Source organism: Parasteatoda tepidariorum, chromosome 12 (genome assembly GCF_982258835.1).
Source record: "Parasteatoda tepidariorum strain Cologne lab strain chromosome 12, Ptep-v5.0, whole genome shotgun sequence".
Lineage (NCBI taxonomy): Eukaryota > Metazoa > Arthropoda > Arachnida > Araneae > Theridiidae > Parasteatoda > Parasteatoda tepidariorum.
In genome coordinates, this window is record NC_141766.1 from 48,224,374 (window position 1) to 48,250,119 (window position 25,746).

Sequence of the window (25,746 nt, forward strand, 5' to 3'; positions counted from 1 at the left end):
GTTTAAGCACTCCTTATATTTCATGTTTTGATTTTTTCATTAGAAAACAGAAACTATATGGAAGAAGAAACTATATTCATATGGTCTTGTTTTGAATTTTTTTCATATTGTATAGCTTTATACATTATCTATCGTGTTAGGAAACTCAGTTTTATACAATAAATAATACATTATTTTTAGAAAAAAGATGCAATTGCAAAACATATTGTCTATTGGAGCACATCATCAATTTGGACTACATTTGTGGCTGAAAATATCAACTTATTTAAAGGTCAGGATGGTTCAGCTGATGGCACGATTACCTTCAAACCTATGTTTGAATTTCGGCAGTGGCTGTTATATGTCGTATACTGCTTTCAGTTTGCACTGACTGTAGTGCTAGCGTAAAATATTCCCAGTGGTAGTAGGAACACGTATTTAAATCCCCTCATCATCCAGCTGTGACAAAATTTCGTGGTTTTCTTCTCCACTAAACGTAAGGTTAAATTTTTCTACCCATTTTAGCATTCCATTCTATCTAAATGTTAGGAAAATTTTTCATTTAATTTCTAATAAGTTCTTACCCTCTCTCGTAACACTTTTTCTGCCCTTTCTTTTTGCTTAATTTTCTCGTTCAAGCTTGTTTCCACTCCGTTATTGATATACCCCTTTTTTTCCATTTTGCAACTTGTTTTTATGATTCTCTTCTGCCCCTCTGTGTTTTTCTCTTACTATTTGAGTTTAAGCATTGATGCACACCTTTTTCAGTCCGTGTTTGCAGAAGTTCAAACGCAGTGCCGAACTCAAATGCTGAACCCAAACTATGGTATGTTTATAAGGTCTTATATATGTTTTTTTTCTCATGGTTTTGAGCTTTATCCATTATTTAGCGTATTAGAAAAATGACAATATTTAATTATATAATAAAGTCTATTTTTTTTGGTAAAAAAAAACTTACTTTTTCTAATCCATCTTTAGTTAAATAAATGAGATCCAAAACGAATTCAGATCTAAAGCCTTGTTCGTCGAATTTTACTTTTCCAGTAAGGCCTTGTATACTACTCTAAAAAAGAAAAGTGAATTTATAATAATTAAATAAAAGTGATAAAACTACCTAATCGAATAGAAAACTCTTGACTCGAATAATTGCGAAGAATAGTTAAATGAAGAAATTGAATTGTAATAATGTACCAAAACTTTTCTATTAGACGTGTTTACCTACAGTATTTTCGAAGTTCCACGAATTTGTTAAATTCATTTTTTTGAACACATATCTTTTTGCATTAAAAACGCAACAAATTTTTGAAATATTGTTTTAATTCGTTTTGTAAATCAATGAAAAAAAATCCCTATTTAGTGCTTGTAGTTTAAATATCTCTAATGTTATTTCATTATATTTTCTGTAACAGTTTAGAAATTTTGGCTGAGTATTTTAATTTGATTCCTTTAAGAGGTAGCAATTTGCCAAAGAGACATGTTTTAATCCATTTGCTGTTAAGGAAATTAAAACAGACATTCAGGTGAATTAAATACTCTTCCTTTCCAAATTTGAACAATAAATTTTGCAATGTTGACATGCGTGGATGTAATAAGCTTAGCTTTGTTTAAAGTGTAAAAAAACTTCAATGATTTTTTTCAAACAACGACTGGAAAATATAAAGCAAACAGTTCTAACGAACTTTTTATTTTGAACAAAAGTGCGTTTCAAAAGTAGATACAGCTTTAATAGCACTTTCAAAAAGAAAAAAAAATGGACGTGTCTCAAAATATGTGTTTAAGAAACTAGACATAGTATTTGATTTCGTTTTTTCAACTGCTGTCATGACTATTGTATCTTAACAATTAACTAATGAATAATTTTGTTGTTTCGAATGAAACTTGGAGAATCTAGCCAGTCAATGGCCTTGCGCATTAAGTCAGGAAGAGGCACCTTTCGTTTGACAAGAGAACACCGCTAGGGTGAAAGCGGGATCTAGTTCAGATTCCACCCCCGATTGATGGTAGAATCGCTCATTCGTGAGGTTACTTCCAAGTTCAGGCATAGATCTGAAGAGGAAGAAACTTTTCTTCAGACCTCTGTTCCCCTGGTATTACCAGGGACCGAACACCGAACTTCTCGATTCCAAAGGTTTTATGAGCACGTATATCGCATGTACTCGGTGGATCTAAAGGCCTGGTTTCTTAAGCCAAGTGCCTCCTAAGCGCCTAAGTTGACGTACCCTGACGCCAACAAAATACTGTTTTGTAAGCTCAACGTGAGCAGCCGTTCCAACGCAGACATCATATCGCATTGTGCATGCGTTAATGACGTAAACAAATATTTATTGCGATTTTGTAGTTCGTTTCTAAAACTTTATGCGTTATTATCGACCAGTGCTTTAGAGGAAAAAAAAATAACCTTTCGATATGTAATCACAGATTGTTTTTAAGCACGGAATCTTTGTAAGATTTAGATCTTATATACAAATTAGGTCGACCAGTGCTTTAGAGGAAAAAAATGACCTTTTGATATGTAACCACAGATTGTTTTTAAGCACGGAATCTTTGTAAGATTTAGACCTTATATACGAGGGTTGCAAATTAAATAGTGGCAACTTAACCTTTAAACTCACAGAAGGACGGGCATGCGCAAATTAGATATGGGAGCTGTGAGGTGGGGCTGTTGTCGACGTGTAGAGTGCAAAAAAAATTCGATTAGCTTAGAAGGGTAGTTGTTGTGTGGCGTTAAAGTGAGGAGTTTCGTTTCCATCGCTCTAAAGCATGTTTTCTAAAGGTGATCAGCGGTCGTGGCTTACAATCGAGGTTGCCCGTGGCAAAAATGCAACAGAATGCTATCGAGGATTAGTGGAAGCCTTTGGAGCAAATGCTTTACCATATAGGACAGTAGCACGATGGATTCAAGCATCTCGTCTTTTTTCGTCATTAAGCCTTTTCACAACATGCTTTAGAGCGATGGAAACGAAACTCCTCACTTTAACGCCACGCAACAACTACCCTTCTAAGCAAATCGACTGTTTTTTGCACTCTACACATCCACAACAGCGCCACCTCACCGCACCCATACCCTATTTACGCATGCGCGCCCTTTTGTGAGTTTAAAGTTTAAGTTGCCACTATTTAATTTACAAACCTCGTACAAATTAGGTCGACCAGTGCTTTAGAGGAAAAAAATGACCTTTTGATATGTAATCACAGATTGTTTTTAAGCACGGAATCTTTGTAAGATTTAGATCTTATATACAAATTAGGTCGACCAGTGCTTTAGAGTAAGAAAATGACCTTTCGATATGTAACCACAGATTGTTTTTAAGCACGGAATCTTTGTAAGATTTAGATTTTATATAAAAATTAGGTCGACCAGTGCTTTAGAGGAAAAAAATGACCTTTCGATATGTAACCACAGATTGTTTTTAAGCACGGAATCTTTGTAAGATTTAGATCTTATATACAAATTAGGTCATTTTTTAATTTCAGAGATTAATTTCTCCTCGAATTCAAAATCTTGGCGGATTTCAATGCTCTGTTGCCTGTTGTCCACCATTGCTTCTGTCGTTAACGTTACGTTGTAATCTAATTGCAGTTGATTCGGGTGGCAGTTGTCGTTCAAGCTGAGAATTCGATGACGTATGCTGTCTAACTCACAAATTGACCAATCAGAGGTTAGCGCTCTCTTCAAGCTAACGTTTTGAAATGCCGACCTGTCCTACGAAACCAGGCCTTTAGCGGTTTTGAAGATCAAACTCTGGTCCCTCAGAATCAAGGTACGATGCTCTAACAGTTGAGCTACCACATCCCCTTGTGAATAATGATCAAGAGAAATGTTTTAAAAAGCAACAGAAAACTTTTATATAGATTTGGTACACACTTTTTTCAAGAGTTAACATAAGAGGTAAAAATTTGGGTTCATAGTTTAATATCGAAAAAAAAAGTATTATATGCCATGTATAATTTTATTGACGGGCATTTTGACCAATTTACACTTTTCAAGCACGCATTCCAAGTTCGGTCTATTTTCTTAAATGCATACTTTGAGCTATGTTCAGTTTCCTTTAACACGCTTATTAAGCTATGTTCATTTTAATTAAGACACTTTTTGGGTGGATGTCCATTTTTATAAAACGCGTATTTTGAGCTATGTCTATAGTAAGTTCACCGACTTATTATAGACATAGTGACATTCTTTGTAAATAAATTGGGTGTCTGCACGATTTGGTTAAACGATTTTCCCATTCTTCGCACTTTTCCCCTCTCCATTACCATGTTTTTTCCTGCAAAACGTGCCTTTTACCTACCCCAGTATATTCCAAATGAAAAGGATGCTGAAAAGGAGCAAGATTTCCAAAACGGAGGCGGGAAAATGTGGAAGATTGGGAAATCACGTTACCTTGAGACGCCTATTATACTCGTATTTACAGAGAGTATAAGTACAATACAACCAAGTTATTTTAAACAGTGATCGAAAAAATATAAAGCAAACATATCTTTGTTACAGTTGAAATATAAGTATTAAAGATAGTACTTTTCGATCAAAAGGGAGAAAACTTTGCAAGAGTTTTCTATAAAACTTTCAAAGACTAAAGATTTAAATTCAATGCTGTAATAGTTACAAAACATGCAAGTCATGTACAATCACAAGCTAAATGCAGGATTTTTCTATCTAGTCTAGCTATGCACATGCCAAGCAAAACAAATCTAATTTAACACAAAAATTCAACAGTATTGAACAAAATTTTTATCGTTGACTCGTTAAAAAACAAGTTTTTTTTCTGACAAAAAGCCAAGAAAAGTATTGTATCACATAATGCATTACAAAAATTTGAGAATACTGTTGCTTACATTAAAAAATATCTTACAAATCGATAGAATGTAAATTTGAAAGAAAAAAAAATCGAAAAAAGCTAAAATTCGGTAGGGTATAAAAATTATATAAAAACTGGAGCCATATGAAAAGAAAAAGTCAAAAATTTTTTTTAATTAATTTATATTTTATTGCATTAAAAGAGAATCCCGTGAAAACATTTTCTCACTTTGGCCGAATATGCATAAAAATCTTAAAATCTTGATATATTTAAAAATCAATCCATTAGACAAAATATGAAAAATATTATATTATCTGAAATGGGATGCTTCTAAAATGCCTTAAATGCCATTCTTTATCTGAAGCTAGGAGAGGGCAAAAAATATAAAAAAGTTACAATAAAGTATATATTTTTTTCTAGAAAACAGTAAATATAAAATGGAAACTGAAACTGGGAAATTATTGTAAACTTATTATGTATTTAATTAAAATTAAAAATTATTGAAATGTGAATCCTTCATTTCTTAATTAAATTGCAATTGATTTAATAAAAATCTGCAAAATTTAAGTTCCTCAAATCTTAATTATCAGTTGTATATCTTAAAAATGTTAAAACTTATGTAAGACTGACGAAGTACAATAATAGTTCCATATGTTTTACAAATATATGTATATTATACAACAAATAAATCATCTATATTTTATTATATAGTGCGCAAATTGTAGCTAAAGTAAGAAGAGAATGGATGATCCCAGAATTCATTTTGAAGAGTTATCACTGCACTTACGAATCGTCATTGGCGCTTAGATTTTTTGCCATTACCATAAATTTCGTAAAAACGGGTTTCTAGGTTACTTCTATTTTAATTAATTACCATGGTTTGGCTTCAATTGTCTTCTTACCATAGGTGATCTATACTGAAACTAGATAGAGCCAGACTAACTATTATGAAAAAGATATCTTAAATTAATGTTCTACCTTGTTTTCATCCCTACTGCTAGGTTTAAGATTGAGTTACCGTAAACCGGGGCGAGTCTACCCATCCAGGGGCGAGTCTACCCATTTTAGTTTGGTTTAATTTTCACTATTTTAAATTGCAAACAAAATTTTTTTTACCGACGGAGGACTTAGTTCAGACTCTAAGGAAGATGGCGCTGTAGCAGTTTGATCCGTTTTTATTTATTTCGTGTCTTTTTAACCGACCTGTTCAAACGTCTTTTGAGAGATTTGTATTGAAAATCAGCAAACTTTTCGTTGGTGCTCCGTAAGTATGTTATTATTATTACTATTTTCACTTTGGTTAAGTGATAAACTTATCTAAGACTAAGATTACATTAATTTTATATGAAAAAAAACAAAAAGAATGTAAGTTTTACTGTTGTAAACAAAAAGCCAGAATTCGCGGGGCGAGTCTACCCATTCGTATTTAGTTTTAATAAGGCATAATAATATAATTTAGAACTTTGTTTATACTAAAATTAAGTCATTTTAAATGAATTTGAGTATATTATTTTAATTCTGCATTGATAAATTTATCATTAATAAGAAAATTTATAGGTTAAATATAAATACAAAATATGTTTATTTTACCTATTTTTTCAATTTTTATATTACAAAATTAACTTTTTTTATCTAATATTATATTTCAACGAGAAAACGTTGTAAGAAAAATCACACCTCCCAAAAGAATGGGAAAAGGATTTTTCGTGATTCCCAATGTTTGAATTTCGATTTTGTTAATAATCTTTAATTATTATTATTTATTAATTATTTAATTGTAAATTTATATTAATTTTAATTTATTTTTAACAACGATAATCAGAAAAAAATGTTATTTTAGAATGTTAATGATTATAAAAACAAAACTGTGATCAAAATGTGATAATCAATCAAATACTCAATTTGTGTTATTTTATGAATAAAAAAATGGAATATATAATAAAGTTATGAATTTTACTTCATAAAGTTCCTATATAGTAACTAAAATAACAATTTAATAGTAAAATTTGATTATTTACAATGTTAACATTCATTTTAGTAGAATGGGTAGACTCGCCCCATACGAGAGATTTGTCAGCAGTTCTATAAAAATATACAGTAACAGCGTAACTGTTAATATTTTCTAATATATAATTAGCGATTCCGAAACACCTATTAAAAGCTTTTTTTCTTTAATATTTACAAAAGTTTGACCACTTGAAAGTTGACAAACTGAAAAAATGGGTAGACTCGCCCCGGTTTACGGTAGTTGTAAAGTTATTTAGTTACAGTATTTTAAAGCTATAACTGTATAGCCTAATCATGAAAATTGTGTAAGCAACTTGAAAGTGAACTTACCTAGTTTTGGTTTTATAACCAAAAATTCATTTTTTTAAAGAGCCCTTTGAACATTCTAAGTTTTAAGCTTCTATTTTGTAAAATTATGCCTTAATGATCATTCAAATCTTATAAATATTATTAATCCTGTGTAACTTATACTACTCTAAAATCAATGAAAAACAGGGAATATTATTGTACTTCGTTTGTCTTTACATGTCTTTAGTCACATAAAGCATAAACAGAACAATTATTAAAAAATTATAGATAGCAGTTATTAATTGGTTGCAGTTACAGAAAATAATAATTAATAGTTAAAATTTTTTTATTTTCTTGACTTAATACTTACGTTTAATACATGCTAGTACAAACATCTTTATGCGGTTAATAATTATTGTCAAAGAAATCTCTGTGACGATTTAAGTTAATTTAAAAAAAATGGGAAAATATTATACCAAAATCCTTTTTATATGAGAATATACTTAAGTGTAATGGAATGCAAAGCTCAAATTTTTGTCCTTGTGCTTTCTTATTAGTTTAAAACCGCTTTTCTTTTCTAATGTGTGAAGTAAAAAAAATATATATTATGCTTCTTTTTAATTTTAATTAAAATTGAAAATATTAATAAAATTTTACTTTTGTTAGAATATGTAACAATTATACCAAAATGGCCATTAGCGTGAAAAATTAAAAAAAAATAATTGTTAAATGAAATAGAATTTTATGTTTTGCTGCAGCCTGATTAGGAAACAAGATAATTTCTTTTTATCGAAATTAATTTCAAAGCTCATCAGCAGATGGTACTGCTGACTATAAAGAAGAGTTTTCAAGAACCATTTTTTTACTCTACAAATAATGATTTAGTGACACAGTCTGACGTCAAAATTAACAGAAGCTCATGTAAATATTTCAGTTGAAATGGTCTGGCATTAAGCACAAAATGTTGTTTTGCAGTTTTTTAGAGTCACCATCTGTCGACAAACTTAGCAATTAATTTTGAAATTTTTATGAAAAACTTTTGGTTTTCTAAGCAGAACGCAGTAAGCAGTAAATTTTCAATCATCTTCTATTTCTCTTCAGATGGTTTTTTTTCTCACGTATTTAGTCATTTTTGGGATATTCGATGCATTGTGAAAATATTGACTTCGTTTGTAAAACAAATATTTATTGCTCGTGGAAAATAAACAAGCTTTAGTTAAATAAATTAAGTTTTGATCATAGTTTAGCGGGAAAGAATAAGCGACCAAAATGAGAGAATGATTAATAGAATCTCAGTTTTCCAAACATTAAATTATCATTAAGTATTTCATTTTGAAGTTCTTCTGAAGCTTTTATGTAAACAATATGGGCTATCCGTTTTTAGGTTTTTTCTGTTTTTTTTCTCAAGTACTTTAGATGATCAGTCAAATAATTGATAAAGAATTGGATTGGTTGGATTTTTTTTACTACTTAGGTTTTATTAAGAACCTAAGTAATAAAAAAAATCCTTATGGTTAGTGACAAATCTTTGAAATTTTCTATTATAGATGTTAAAAATTGAAACGCTTACTAATGGGAAATATCTAACTAAAGCAACTGTTTTTAAATGGTGTTCCGCGGAACCCTAAAAAAAGTTATAGGGGTTCCGAGAGTTATGAACATTTTTGAAATCTGCATACATATATAGATCCAATTCATAATCCATTATTGAGTAGTTCGGTTGTCTTTAGGAAAATATTTAAAGTTAAATGCCAATGAAAAATAAATGGCTATTTTTTTAGAAATATAATTCTTCTTATTTAATTGCATTGAATAAATTATTAAAATCTGCTTCAGTATGTGAAAACTGGATTAAATTATGAATCATTGCAATATAATAAAAAAAACTGAATTAGCATTCGTCCCATCGTGTTTTTCAAATTACATTAAAGTAATTAAATTCGTTTATAAAGAGATGTGTTTCACTACTAACCATTTTTAACGTTTACAGCAGTTCTTTTTAGTTCTAATCAAGAACTGAAATCTTATTATTTTATTCATTTCTGAATTATTCATTTACAGCGTATGTAAAATATTTTTTTGAATTAAAAAAAGTACGTTAACTTATTTTTAAAACTCAACGGACTAATGTAAACTTATTTTTTATCGTTGTAACAATTTTTACTGTTGTATAACTTTATTGAGAAAAGTTAAAAAAAATTAACTGCTTTTACAAATGTTTTCTAAAACATTTAGAATTGTTTTTCTATAAAGTAATATGAAGAATGCATCACTTATACTATAAATCTTTTTAGAAAATATCTAAAATTACTTAATTATAAAATATAAATAAAATTATCCTTAAGTAATAGTATTAATAAATATTGTAATTAAATTACAAAAGAAGTAAAATTATAAAATTATTGTTTCATTCTGTAACTAGCAGTTAAACAGTAAAAATATTATTCCATAATAATAAAACTATAGTTACATAACTAAATATACATATAATCTTAACTAAAAGGTTTTGAACCTCTGGATTTTTAACAATAAGGAGTAAAATAATTCTATTAACGCAAATTTAATCCTAAAATGCACAAACATCCCTTAAAAATCTATATATTTTTTAATTTTATAACTCTATATGTTATAGAATTTAATCTCCATCTCATCAAAAATATGTTATTTTTAAATTTAAAAATTGAATTTCTACGCAAATAGGAAATAAATATAAAATTTGAAAGCCATCGGGTTCTTTTTTTTTTAATTAGAAAATATTGATTCCTCCGGAAAGTGCGTGCCGATTTTCGATAGGTTCACCAAAAATATTCCAGTGGCAGCCAACTACTCATCAAAGCAGTTTAAAGTTTTCTAATTTCGCAACCACTTCAATTTCGATAATATTCATCTGAAGTGTATCAGACTTCTATGCATGCAATAAGTTTTTAAATCTTTGTGATCATTAAGAAAATTTAATGATGCATTTCTAAAAATAAGAATAAAATTTCATAGTATAAATTTTGCTACCATTTGAATATTTTTGGAGGAACTTTGAAAGCTTTTCATATCGAAAATCGGCACGTACTTTCCGGACGATCCAATAAAAAGGGAATGTAAAGTGGTGCATTAAGTATTGATCTATCTAATTTTATTGATTTAGCAAGTATCGATTTATCTTATAGTATTGGTTGTGTTAGAATCGATTGATCTTATCTACTATAGGTGGAATTCAATCACCCCGATATCCTTTAGTTTAAAATAGATTTTGGGATAGAAAATACTCTAAAATACTGAAGTTCCTCTGTCATTAGTTATATTTATTTAACAAAAAGGGAATTGGAAATTAAGCACCACCAGTAGAAGTGTTTACCTTTTCATTTCCTTTAACTGATAATTTTCATTTCTATCTAACCTAACAATGTGCTGGCATAAAATGATTGAAAAAAGGAACAAAAAAGTCAAGGCATTTACAGAAAATTCTGTATTTTAACTGATATTTAAGGTAAAATCAATTTCAAATAAATATATGCTACTTTTAATAAGTTGTACGAAAATTTGAATAAGTTTCAACTGCGAGTGTCCGATTATTAATATTGAATGAAACTTGGAGAGCTGGATAACCTTGTTGGTAGGGCGCTTGACTCACGTTCGTGCGAAAGGGAATTCTAATGCCGCCAGTCGAAGATTACCCGAGTAGTAAATGATGACTGGTGCACGCTTAACCTGTCAGGTCAGAAAGTCCTCCATGTTCCCATAACAGATTATACCTCTGGGGGGTGAGGGTACTGGATTGGAGATTGATCGTTCTCTGGTTCAAGTCAAAATTACGATTTGTGGTTGAATGAATGTGTCCGCCCTATAAACGGGCGTGACGTATGGGTGTGACAGAAGCCAAGAATCAAACAAGAACAATCGCACTCCCTATACCTTAATGGCCTATGACAGCAACACGTTTTATTTATCTGCAGTCGTACTTCATTCAACCAGATCTGTCTGATTATAATGGATTCATCTTGATATTTTAAAAATATAGCATCTTCAATACATTAAAACTAAAGCGCATATGAAGATGAAAACTGTTAAATTTTTTTAAAAAAAAACTTGGTTCTTTTCAAATGTCTGGAGGAAGTAAGGATTTTTTCGTTAGTTCAAGTTGCATAGTTGCCAAAGTGTGCACTTTTTGAAAAACTTTTTCCATTGTGCTAGTGAAGTAACAATTGGACTATTGAGTGTAAACAGTTGTTTTTTAAATATTCCTCACCACTTAAAACATAACAAATGCTTGTCAATCATTTCATATCAGTATAGGTTTAAATAAACTCTATGTAGTGGTAGTCAATGTCATTTTAAATCAAGCTTATTAACCTCTTGAGACTCAGCGTTCCATTTAATGCTGGTCAGTATAATTTTAAATCAAATTTATCAACCTCCTGAGACTCAGCGCTCAGTATAATGGTGGTCAATATAATTTTAAATCAAATTAATTAACCTCCTGAGACTCAGCGTTCAATATAATGTTGGTCAATATCATTTTAAATCAAATTAATTAACCTCCTGAGACTAGGCGTTCAATATAATGTTGGTCAATATCATTTTAAATCAAGTTTATTAACCTCCTGAGATTCGGCGTTCAATATAATGTTGGTCAATATCATTTTAAATCAAATTAATTAACCTCCTGAGATTCGGCGTTCAATATAATGTTGGTCAATATCATTTTAAATCAAATTAATTAACCTCCTGAGACTCGGCGTTCAATATAATGTTGGTCAATATCATTTTAAATCAAGTTTATTAACCTCCTGAGATTCGGCGTTCAATATAATGTTGGCCAATATCACTTCAAATCAAGTTTATTAACCTCCTGAGATTCGGCGTTCAATATAATGGAGGTCAATATAATTTTAAATCAAATTAATTAGCCTCCTGAGACTCAGCATTCAGTATAATGGTGGTTAATATAATTTTAAATCAAATTAATTAACCCCCTGAGACTCAGCGTTCAATATAATGTTGGCCAATATCATTTTAAATCAAGTTTATTAACCTCCTGAGATTCGGCGTTCAATATAATGTTGGCCAATATCACTTCAAATCAAGTTTATTAACCTCCTGAGATTCGGCGTTCGATATAATGGCGGCAATATGATTTTAAGCCAAATTTATTAACCTCTTGAGACTCATCGCTCAATTTAATGCTTTTCAGCATCATTTTAAATCAAATTTATCAACCTCCTGAGACTCAGCGGTCATAATGGTGGTCTCAACATCATTTTAAATAAAAATTATTAACCTCCTGAGACTCCGAGTTCAACATATTAAAAAAAAATAGGTATGAGTGTTTTTTTACCTCAAAATTGATTTTGATTTCTTTATTGTCATAACAGAGCGATTGCTTATCTAAAAATATAACTGGTTTTACCTAACCATTCAGACAGTTATATGTATATCTTTTAATATACATAAAACTATCATAAATATCCTATTCCTCGAGTTTTATATATTTTATTTCAAGACCAAAATGGAAAGAAAGAAATCATAAAAATATTCCACAGTACTTAAAAACTATTAAAAGTTAAAATTTTTTGTTTTTATGTAATAATTAAAAATAATTAAAATGACGACAATTAAATTAACCGATTTTTTAAAAATTCATAATTGAGATAGTTTTGCAATTATGATAATCGCAATTATGAGATAGATCGCAATTATGAGTTAACTTTCTTCTGAGCCACATATTCCTAAGTATCAAATTCTCTGTCGTTATTTAATGTTCGAGTTTCCCGTAAATTAAATAAATAGTAATGAATTAAAGCATAAATTTTGTTAAATAAAAAAAAAAGCATCGGAGAGCTTGTAGCTGTGGAGTTGATTTTAGAACCACTTGAACACTATAACCAGCGAAATTTCGAACAAATAAATCAAAACGAAAACAAAACGAAATGAAGAAATTAAAAGTATGTTATGAATGAAATGTTGAAATAATGATGACCTTGTTATGCCCACTCTTTCAGTTCAGTAGATGTGAGGGAAAAAGGACTCCTACTTTCCCTACGTAGCTTTTTCATTCCTACGCGTAAATTTTGAAATACGTAAGATTTCAAAATCAAGGTTACAAAAAAGTAGAATAACTTAGTTAATTGAACTCCAAAGAATTTTAATAGGAAGAAAATAATTTTTGTCGTGTGCATAAGATCACAGATGTCTATAGGGCTGCTGTAATGTGCAGAACAAAAATTCATAAGGGTGTAACGTAAAGTATTAAAAGTTTTCTATAAGAATGTAGTTTTGTATGAAAAAAGATTTAAACGGAACTACCCACGTTTCGAGGGTTGTTGCAAAGCTTGGAGTAGGGCATGAAAATTATATTAACCGACATGTCAGGGGCATGTAAAAATTCTCATCGGACATGAAGTTTTTGTTTAACATGCCCTGTCGGGCATGTAAAAATTGAAACATAGATTTTGAAAAAGGAGGATGTAGCGACTCTCAAGTTTTGACGGAAATCGTGAAAAATTAACAAGTTTTTCTAACACATGAATTTAAAAAGTGATAGAATCTCCAAGTAAAGTACTAACAAACTAAATATATATGATGATCTCAAAGCACTGTCTTTAATATATTTCTATAAGACCCCTGAAGATAATTGAGCCAAAAATGCTAAGAAAGCAACGCTAAGAATTTACGTTTGATTGCGAAGATTTTTTAAACTTGTATTATTAAATTCAATTTTAAATATGGTAAATTGCTATTCTGATACGGAAGAGCTACAGCGTAACTTTAATTTATAATAATTTTAATTCCAATATACAGTTATAATTATTATTAACAAGAAATAAAATTAAATAAAATGTTAATTATCATATATATTTAACAAGATTAAATATATGGTTAAATTATATAATTAAATTATGTAATAAAAATAATAAAATATTTTATATATAAGGTATATTCATTTGAATTAAAAAATAAGTATAAGGTAGCTATTAAAATACACTTAAAATATATCTTTAATACATTTTTATTATAACATGTAATAAAAAAGCAACAATTATAATAAATATTTAATTATATTATTAATATTTAATAATAATAATTATTTAATATAATAATATTTTAATTATCTTAATAGTATTAAAAATGATATAAAAATGAAATAATAGGAATTTTTTTTTTAATTTTAAACTTATTAAAAATAAAAAAAATATTTTTTTAAAAACCAGACAGAACTTTTAACCTCATAAAACTTCGAAACTCATTTCATGGCTTCAGTTTTCATTTCAATAATTTTTTCTATAATTCTTGCGAAAAGATTTTTTCCATTGTGTGAGAAACGATTTTTTTCACTATCAAAATCAGTCGAATAAAGGAAGAGCTTAGTGAAGGAACCAGGTAAGTGACATTTTCAGAGTGACTACAATCAGTGCAGGAAGAAAACACTTGGAATCCGAACTATTTTATTATTAATTTATTATAAGGCTGGACTTGTGATACTTTGACTTATTTTATCCACTCCTACCTTATTTAAAATAAAAATCATGCAAGCATTCTCATAACTGGCATGGACTAATTATGTTAAAATTAAAGTGAAAGCACAAAATTACACTTTATGCTATTTTCCCTGATTAATAAATACCCCTGAAAATATCACTTACCTACGCTTCAAACCTCATCCTCTAAGCTCTTTACAAATGATTAATATAAGTTAACTAATTTGTTTTTAAAGTACTCGAAGTTCGCTTAATTTTAATTTTTTCATCTCTTGTGTTTGGTATAAAAAAAAGGAAAGTTATTATAAAAATGTCAAAAGAAAATCATGATTTGAGTTCATTCTAATAATAATTTTTGAATGCGTAAACAATCTATCCAATTTTTTAATTCATATCTTTCGCAAATGGTAATTCCACTTTAGAAAAGTGCAAAACAATGAAGGATATACAAACTTACTGAAAGGTGTCAGATGTCATTTTTAAGAAATTTTCGTTAATGAAATTTATCGGCATATTTTGTGACCAGGTAATAAAAAATTACATTTGGTCCAATTTAAATCTTTTGTCAGTTAAAGGTGAGATTTTAACATCATAGTAACACAAGGACGCAACTAACATAAAATTCTTAAAAAAGATTTATAAGTGGAACGCTATTGTTACAGTCTAGTCAGAAAAACGGCCTATAAGTTTCATTTGAGAAAAGCACTTGAAAATGACGTCCGACATCTGTAAACCTTTTAGTAAGTTCGAATACCTGAATTTTTTGCTTTCGGTACGAGAATCGGTATGCGTGAAAATATAAGATAAGTTTTAGTGAAAAAAATTGAATGTTACTACCTATTACAAGAACTTACCGCTAATCTTTTTTGGCATAGTTAATAAAATTTTAATAATAATGTTTAATTAATAGTTTAATATTAGTAATTTTCAATGCATTTCCATTACTACAGAAAGTTTAATAGTAGAAATAGTGAATATTTAATTCCACATACAGTGTGTCCGGTTTTCAAAAATTTACAATGGGAAAATGGTGAAGGCAGATAAAAAAAAAAACTTCCATCAAATGCGTGCTTCAGGGTATGCTTTTTCCTTCCATATTTCCTAGTTTTAGTTCAATAATATTCCGAGAGATGGCGGTACAAGTTTTTCTGTCGTTTTTGCGTTATGTTTAGTTGTTGGCAAATTTCGTCTTCTGATTAAGACGCGTGATTTTATGGTTGATAGTGAATATTAAGAAAAAAAAATATGCAATCTTCCTTCCCTGAAAAAGTTTTAAAACTTGATGCAATTTTCACTTTTTTATTTATTTTTCGACATTTTTGAACATTTCCAACATTTCCAAGCTTTCCAACATTTTTACTTTTTAGTAAAATGGCCCAAAATTGGTTAAAAATAAACTTCGTGACCCACACCTACTACTGTATATATATAGAGAATGGAACTTTTAAAAATATTTAGTGAAGCCACATATCACTAAGGCTGATGAATCATCTCTAAAAACTGGATTAAACCCAATTATTTACCTTGGTTGACCACCAGTGTTTAAGGTCCAGTATCATGTTGCCTGTGGTATCTAACTGAAAACAGGAAATCTGGGTGGGAAAAAAAACATACCCTGTCGCATAAATTTGCTGTAATACTGTTTTTATTTGAAAAACTTAGAATTTTTTCCTTAAATCTTTAAATGCCACCTGTCTACATCAGGGCACACTGTATATGCTATATAATAAAATAACTTCCCATAAATACAGCGAAAAAAAAAGCGTATTTACGACTAAAAAAAGCAAAGACTAGCATTTAAGGCATTTGTTTCTCTAAAAAGAAAAAAAGGGTGGGCGGATTGATTTTAGTGACACTCACATTTGCTGCAGTGACATTAGTGAGACATCTGCAAGAAGGAACAGCTCGTCTATTTAGACGATTGTTTGCCTGTAATGCGAATATAGAATAGTTGCAAAGGATTCATTTAACACAAGACATCCTCAATATGCATCATACAAATAGAACAAATGCTGCTTTCTTTTGCTTTAACATCAACATAAAACATCACTATTGAACGAGCAGCATCTCTTGAATTTGTTTTCTATTAATATAAGGTAGAAGAGGGTTTTAGGGAATTTTTATTTTTATACAACCGGTTTAGAGTGTGTTATAAATGCCAAATACTGGGATATGAATCTATGCTGAAGACAACACAATGCGTTCTATGTATAGTACATGCAATACAAATAAAAGAACATTTCAATATATACTGAAGTTTGAATGCATTATGAGGCTTGGTAAATTTTTATATGAAAAACCTTCAATATTTTAATTTAAAAAATATGTGTATTATTTATAGGGTGTTCCAAAAGTAACGCAGGAATTACAACATGTTGTTATGATATAATTGAAAAAATAAATATTCTGAATTGATTATAGAAAATTATACTTAAATAAATCTGTCCAGTTCATATCATATAACAGTTAAGCTTTGAACAAATATTGCAGTCACCTTTTTGTGGCAAAAAGTTACGATTAGTTTCTTTTTTAAGTATAGGTAAGAATAGCATAAATTTAGCTGCAAATCTTCGAAAAAAATAAAACTCTAGAAGTTTGAACTTTTTGTCCAATTGAAGGAGTAAGTGAATAAGCGAGGTATGTAAAATATATTTTCATAGCTGTCATTCAGAAAATCCTAGCTTCCTATCAAGAAATTATTTGGTTTGTTGAAGTAGTTCGATGAATTACCATGAGTTGAAAATGCTGGATAATGCATTAAAAATTTCCAAGCACGGCATACTTTCATTTTTCAAATTTGCACTTACTTGCAGTTATTTAGAAATAAGAGAAACAGTTATTCGTATTTAATTTGAAAAAGCAATCATTGATAAATATTTGAATATGAATGAAAAAAAATTTGAAACTACTTTTTTGGATTTTATACTGTAGTACAAGTATAATTCCTACAATCTAACAGATTTTTCTAGTAACTATTAGACTGCTTTTTATGATTAAAAATACCAAAAAATACCATATTAATTTAGGTCGATATATGTGAAATATTTAGCATTTTAATAACTTAGGATTATGAAATATAGCATAAAACACCAGTGTCTTTTTTTGCGTCAAGGTTAAAATTTTCCAATTGCGGCTCACTTTCTTTTTTAAAATTTACAACTTTCAACTTATTTGCAGTTATTTAGATCTAAGAGAAACAGTTATTCACCTTTAATTTGAAGAATCAATTATTGATAAACTTTTGAATATAAATGAAAAAAAAAATTTCAAATTACTTTTTTGGATTGTATATTTAAGTACAAATATAATTCCGATAATCTAACAGATTTTCAAACAGATTCAACTATTAGACTGTTTTTTATGATTAAAAAATACCGAAATACATTTTTGCTTGTAATTAGAGCGTCAAGAAAAAAGTATTAAAGAGGTACGAGTTTCCCATCTGCGTCTGACGGAAAAACTTTTGAGCCCGCGAGCCAATCTAAGGGCATGTCAGCATGTCAAAAAGTGAATAAAAATTAGTTACGGCAACTTTCAAATTCGCTAAAATAAATTCTTACACTTATTGTTGCTTTCAAAATATTTCCCACATTGCAATCCAAATTATGGCCATCTTAATGATATCTTATTTAAATGGTGAGAGTCATATAAGCAATTATTAGTGTATTATTTTTAAAAATTTTCATTCAACAAGTTGAACTCAGGGAACATGTTCGACCACTTCATTGGTATGCTTCAGTAGATCTTTCCCAATCAGTATAGTTACTAGCATCGTCTGTTTCTCATGACTAACTATTAAATGCTCGAAAGTGATTACTACACTAGGTATACTTTAAGCAACATATTTGACTTAACTGGTAAAACATCGTATTAATTTAAACCTTGTGTTGATTTTGGAACACTCTAGATATTGTTTGAAATAAAACTTATTCTCAAATGTAAATGACAGAAAAATTATTGAAAGGTATTAAATGAATGTCGTTTATGTTGAATAAATCATTATCCCATTTAATAGTATTAAATAATTAGTAGTTTCAATTATTGCAAACGTAATCCTATTAACGTTTATAATAATTACCTTTAGTGATAATCATTATTTTGGTAGCTGTAAATCATAATTTCAAATTTATTGAATGATTTAGAATTTGCATATATGTACTCAACATAATGGTTTTATTTCTAGAACTACTGAGATATTGTGAAATTAATTATCAAATTTGATGAAAGTCAAATTTCTGAATAACTTTACTGGATGAAAATTAAGAAAGGTTTCTTAAACTGAAAATAATAAATTGATTAAGCCTTGTTAGATCTATTTATAATAGTAATTCTTAATCTTCGTTCTATGTTGTTATTTTGAAGTAATTATTCACGTCTTTCCTTTTAAGACAGTAGAATTTTTTTGAACTAGCATTTGTTAAACACCCTTTTCAACTATTTATTAAAAATTTTATTGTTTAAAGAAATAATTAAATATATACACTACCGAACGTATTGTAGCATTGATGGCATAATTAAAAAGAATTATATCCAATATGAATGAAGATAAACGAGAAAACATATTTGTTTTCGACTGTTTTGGGATCTGAAAACTCAATATTGCAACTTTTAATAAGCAATGTAGGGTAATTCAAGAGATTTAATTCTGAGAAAATTATCCTATTTAAAAGAAAAGCAAATTTTAATGGTAAAAATTGCATATTATTATTAATAAAACGAAACAGCGATAGTTATGAAAAATCCTGAATGGTAATATTTGTCTAAAAAATAACAAAATATACTTTTAAGCATTGAAAAACATCCAAATGTAAGCAACAACTAAACATTTTTAAACTTCAGATTTTTCCAGTGAAGAAAAAAAAATGCTTTGACTCTTATAAAATTTCAACCAATTAAAACTAGTTAAATTGCTTTTACGATTGGTTATATTTAATAAAATGGTAAATTTTCTTTTTAAATTGTAAATTTATGCAATATTATTGAATGTATTACTTTTCTTGTTGTACTCATGTATTATTATTATCTACCAGGGAAAAAATTCAAATAAAGTAATTAAATATCAATTTACTTTTGTATAAAAGTCATAAGCATTTGTCTTTTTTACAAGCAGAACTTAAAAAGCTCCCTATATGCTTTTGAGGCAGCATTGTGTGCAATTTTGAGCTATTTGTCGTATTCACGCCGTTGGTCAAGAAATTGTAGAGCTTTACACCACGTGACTCTTCTGGCACTCAACCGGCTATTGTGGAAATGCTTTATTTTTATATTATTGATACAATAATAATGATTAAAAAAAACTAGGCCGGGATAGCCTGGTTGGTAGGGTGCCGGACTCGCGTTCGTGAGAACGGGAGTTCGAATCCAGCCTGCCGATAGGCTGTAAATGGTGACTGGTACATGCTAAATCTATCGGGTCGCAAAGTCCTCAATGTTCTTATAACAAATTATACTTATGGGATTGAATTGGAGATTGATCGTTCTCTGATTCATTTCTAAATCATGATCAGTGGATGAATGAATGGATATATGAATGGGCCAGCCGGGTGCGACGTATGGATGTGGCAGAAGTGTAATTCTTGGCCCTAGATGGCGCCACTGGAAAATCAAGAGCAATTGCGCTTCTTGCCATAATGCCAACGACAACAACCGATTAAAAAAACAAGCAGTAGATTACAGTAAAGCATTCTCGCAACATCTTTGCTTTTGCATATTATTGATACAATAATAATAATTTTATAAGAAAAAAAGCTTATATTAAATCATTGCCGCGATAGCTTTATTACTTTTATGTACTATTGACACAATAATAATGAATTAAGTGGAAAACAATGACTTACAGTAAAGCATGTCCGCAACAGCCACTTGTAAGCAAAAGGTGACATTTAGGCGAAATCTCTATAATTTCGTGACCAACGGCATAAGGAAGGAAATGTTATCAGCTTATCGTACAAGAGCTTATTGATAATTAAATTCGCAAAACCAAATAAAATCTTTAATTGTTTAATTAATTACAAATAATTGTAACGGATATAAGAGTGTGAAGCTCTCTATAATTTAAACTTTTTGTTTTGCTTTAAACTCAAAATCCGAATTTTATGAATGTTCAGTAGATTCTTGAAATTGAATATTATTTTAATTCTTAAAAATTATATTTTGTAAATATTTTCTCGTTGCAAAATTTTCAAGATGACCTTGCTTTGAAAGTTTCATCCAGTGACATTAAATTTTGCAAAATAAACTATTTTTAAGTTGTTTTTGAAAATCTTCTAAATAATTAAATTAACATTTTGTTCGTTTCTTAAATATGCTTACAATAATGAAGTTTTGATTTCTTTGCAAAGACAAAGAATTTTATGAACATTTTTCATAGTTATAATCACAATAGAACATAGTAACAATAGAAAATGAATATTTAATGTCCTTTATTTTGAATAAAAAATATTTATTCTGATATTTCGCATAAAAATAAAAGTAATATTTAAGTATTTTGATAATGATAAGTGGAATAAGCATGAAAATTTCAATAAGCATAGTTATCATAATTCTGAAATTTGCTAATCTTTTTCTCGAATTTTCCTGTATGGTTTAGGCTTATACAATACTTTCGGCCGGTAGTGCATATACCATAAGAATTGGTTATTTTAAAAAATACTATGTAAGTATATTATTTAAAGAGAAATTACTACTTCAAATACATCAATGAGCTTTAATACATAAATTTTTGCTTGTAGAATTAATTAAAGTAACGTGAGATAAAAGCATTAGGCTTTTTCCTTTCGGTTTCATGAGTAATCACTTTTTTGAACTGGATAAACATTTTTTACCCTAAATTTTTCTAGGAGTTTTAATTACATAATGAGGCTGATTAAGCCAATAAAAAATAAAAAGATAATGCACAGTCATATAAAAAAATCAATTGAAATTACTTACGGGTTTCATGAAATTAATAATACTGCTACCATCTAATCCTCGCAAACCACTATCACATGAAATTGGAGGAAATTCTATAGATTTACTTCCATCTAAATCTTGGAGTGCCTTGGCAAAGAGTTGTACAGCATCGTACATCAAGGCAGTTTCGGTCTAAAAAGTGAAACAGCAAAAACATTTTTCTTCATCAAGAACTATTATGTATTCGCCGGTTTAAAAATAAATTTTAAGTCCATAAGAGGGTGTTTTTTTGGACTAATATGCATTTCTTGAATTCTTAAAAAAAATAAAACAAATATATGGGTCCCAAATTAATATTTTACCAAGGAAAAAGAAAAACGTTATCGAAATTTGACAAAATATAGTAGAAGAAGGCGAATATAATAATCGTCAGAGGGTTCGTTCAAAAAGTACGTACGCAAAAATGGAGAAATTTTAACCCCCTCCCCCCCTTCGTGCATTACCGTACATAAGGTCTTACTCCCCCCTTAGAGTATTAACATTTTATTAGTCTACCCCCTTTTTCATGAAAATTAAAATAATTATGTTTTAAATAAAATTAAATATTTATTTAAAATAATTTATTCATTTAAATTATTTAAACAATAACACCCAACTTTATCTTTGAATCAATAAATAAAACAATCTTATCTGATCAACATAATAATTTCCTTCAATCAATACAATTAATCTACAGTATTTTCCCCAAGGACATTCCAAATGTTTCTCGAGAGACACCAATTCAGCGTTACTCTTGTCTGCGACTGATGAAAAATTTAGATTATCTTCATCAACGAGACCATCTTCGATCCACTCTGCATCATCTTCGTTTTCCTGATTTCGGAGGAGAACCAAAAGTTCTCTGTGTCGACGAGCTGCTACGCGAACTGGTCTTACTTTGTTGATTTGCAAAGAAGATTTGCATATTTTCTTGTGATCCTTCAAACAAGTTAAAGATGCAAAATATATACCACAAGTAGGCCAAATTTTGCGTTTAATATCACCTTCTACAGAGTTTCGGGGAGAGTTTGGTGTTTGGAATTTTTTATTTTGCGAGACAACTTTTTTTGAGAACTGATTTACTCATTCTAACAAGTGGTCGCCGTGTGAAAAAATAAATAAAGAAACAAACGTATGTATAATACATGTGTAGGAAAAAAGTCAAATTTAAATTTGGTATATGCTTATAATGTACGCACTTCGTATAATACCTCCCCCCCTCCCCATCGCACAAAACCGTACAAAATAGCAAATAATTTATACTTCGGAAGGAAAATTATTTGCTATTGAACTTCGGGAAGTACGTACTTTTTGAACGGTCTCAAAGCACGTTTAGTGGGAAGTTAATACTTTATTTAACTAATTGTTGAATTAATTCTATAAGATTAAACTTTGTTAAAATTAAGCGAGAACGTTTTCTGTAAGATTAAAAATTAAATTGTAGGATTAAACTAGAAGTTGAACTAATTGTTTTTTTCTACTGCTTTCTGATTCCTTCCACAAAAAAACTTGTCTTGTTGTTTATTACAATCATCCTCCAGTACTGTGATTAGTCAAATTTCAAGAGCATTGTTATCTTTTCTTTGCTGAAATATTCATTTGAGACCTCTAATATATACTCCTAATTTAATATACTTTTTCATTTTTGTTTTTGATAAGGATTCTAAAAAGATTTATTAAGGGTGGCTTTTGCGGTACTCCCTGTATATAAGATGCTAGGGTGTGCAGAACAATACTTTTTTCACAGTCACTATTGTGAAAAAAGTTGTATTTGGAGAAAAAAGGAAACATTTTACCAAATTTTAAGGAGTTAAAAAAATTTTAAAATAACAAAAAGTAATGCTATTATTTTGAAGAAGAAAACATTTTGATTTCATATACTTTCAGAAATGGAACTATCACTTTTGATATTTGAGAAATACTTAAACTGCATTTCTTTCAAAATAATTTCGACATGAAATTACTTAATTTTTAACGAAACAGATTGCAACTGATGTGTTATATTACTAGGTTCCGGGAGCATTTTTTGCCATTTGCAAATTATCCTATTATACCTATATATACCTATACTTATACCTATATATACCAATTTGGCAGAATGGTGCAGGGGTTAGTGCTCTCACTTCTCAAACATGCCTGGTTTTAACTCCTGTCCTTCTTAATGTTGCATTTTCTAATTAATTGTGTAATCTATATGATCCATTAAGCTTAATGCTACTAACGGAACTAAAATCGTAAGTGAAGATTTAACTTGTCGAAATATTCCAGGAAACAATATCAAAAATGCATATATATATATATATATATATATATATATATATATATATATAGATAGATAGATAGATAAAATATTTTTTTGTCGCACAAAAAATGTCAAAACGTTAGGACAGTGGTAAAATTATCGAAGATGCACTGAGCTAAATAAATAATAAAAATGTATGTTTTATATTTAAAAAGAACTTTATTCTGGGAATTACTTTTTTATTAATTTTGCTCTCCATCGAATATATAGGAGGGACACTTGAAATATAAACGATGAAGAGAGATTTGTGATGCATTGTTTAAAAGTTATTTCCAGATAATTAATAATTAATTACAATTACACGTTATTGGATTGGACTAAATGTAGATTTAAATGGCTCGGATATGCTACACTAAACTTTGAAACGATAGTACGTTCTCCAGGTAAGGAAATTAAATAATGGTATATTTAATTAGTATTTAAAATTTTACGAAATATATCCAAAAATATTTTAAATAGACAATTACGACACTGCTTAAGAATTATTTTTTTTGTTCATTGCAATAGTCTTACGAAAGTATAACTTTTTTTGAAATTTTTTTTTCAATTACACATTTAATTTATAATTTATAAAAAGTCATTGTCCTTTAAATTTTGGATAAATACATATGTCCTCAATTTCTAATAATATTGTAATGCAAAGATAAATTATAAGATTAAAATAGTAAAAAATTTAATAAAAATAAAAATTTTATAATCTTGAAAATATAAGAATTAAAAAATTTAAAATTTAATTGAAAAAATTATTCTTTTAGTAGGGCAAACACTTTTTGTAAGAAAAGATGTCAGTGACAAAACTTCAAAGCGATATTATATGATAAATTGTAACATAATATTTTGACACTAAAAGGAAATGAATTGAACAATTGCATCATATTAGATAATAAAAAATTCATTTGACTTGTCAAAATAGCAATCATAGTCAATTGTCAAGCTAGCGAAATTCCGATTTTGAAATTAATTGGTAAATTTTAGGTTAGGGATTATGTTACATCACAAAAAACATAATATTTTTTGTTGAGATTTTTCAGTAAACGTTTCAGTTAAATATTTATAACAAAATCAATTTATAAATTTATTTAATATAGAAAAGATAAATAATAATATTGTTTTTACTCGAATTGTTTTAATTGGAAAATCAAGTTTTCGGATGGCTCCTGTCCATTTTGTATTAAGTTCTACGACAAGACCTTGAAGGTCCGCATTGTTTTCGTCGACTAATCGAAACCCAGTGATATTTGTCTTGCCATACTTAAAATCTTCCATATCTATGGTATGAAGATCCTGAAAAATAGGAAATTATTACTACGTTGAAATTAAAAACATACATTTACACAGAAATTATAATTTTTTACTTACTAAAGAAGTGATGAGGTAATTATGACTTTCTGTCATCATTCCGACTTGTTGAGCCTAAAAAAGATTATTTTATGAGAAAACAAATGATAACACACTTTTTACCAATAATTTAGGTATTGTTACAATATGTGAACTCCCTTTCTTAACTGTGTAGTTACCTAAAGTATCGATAGATGGCGTCTTTAAAATTCCAGTCTATATCATTTTCTATATTTTATAGAAAATGATATAGACTGGAATTTATACTTATTAATTGTCAATTGATAAGTAAGCTAATATAATTTTTTGCTTTAATATTGATTATTAATACAGTCAAACCCCGCTATAGTGAACACGGTTTATAGTGAACTCCCGGATATAATGAACGAAATGTTCGGTCCCGTGCCTTGCTATACACGTATAATGTCATTTTTTGTGGATATAGGGAAACAAAGATGTGAGGAAGTTGGATATAATGAACTTTTTTCTGCCTTCAACTGATTTTTTTCTTCATTTTTTTTTGTAATAAGTTTGAAATTTCTACTTCAAAATAAATGCATATACCAGTGTTTAAAACTATCTATAGAGGGGAATGTAGCGATAAGCATTTTTTCTTGTTTGCTTCTTTTATTTC

General features: G+C 28.9%; 1 protein-coding gene across 2 annotated transcripts in view; it reads right to left on the reverse strand.

The window, feature by feature from the left end:
• LOC107442095 (glutamate receptor ionotropic, kainate 2-like) overlaps positions 1–25,746 on the reverse strand; it is a 128,075-nt gene that overhangs the window by 27,236 nt on the left and 75,093 nt on the right. Inside the window, exons 5-9 of one of the 2 annotated variants that reach the window (XM_071188082.2) lie at positions 25,134–25,187; positions 24,891–25,058; positions 21,473–21,625; positions 16,403–16,471; positions 938–1,042 (exon numbers count right to left, since the gene is read on the reverse strand). In XM_071188082.2, the coding sequence (XP_071044183.1) occupies positions 938–1,042; positions 16,403–16,471; positions 21,473–21,625; positions 24,891–25,058; positions 25,134–25,187 (549 nt within the window). The remainder of the gene's footprint in view (positions 1–937; positions 1,043–16,402; positions 16,472–21,472; positions 21,626–24,890; positions 25,059–25,133; positions 25,188–25,746) is intronic. The other variant, XM_043056707.3, reaches the window with a different exon arrangement.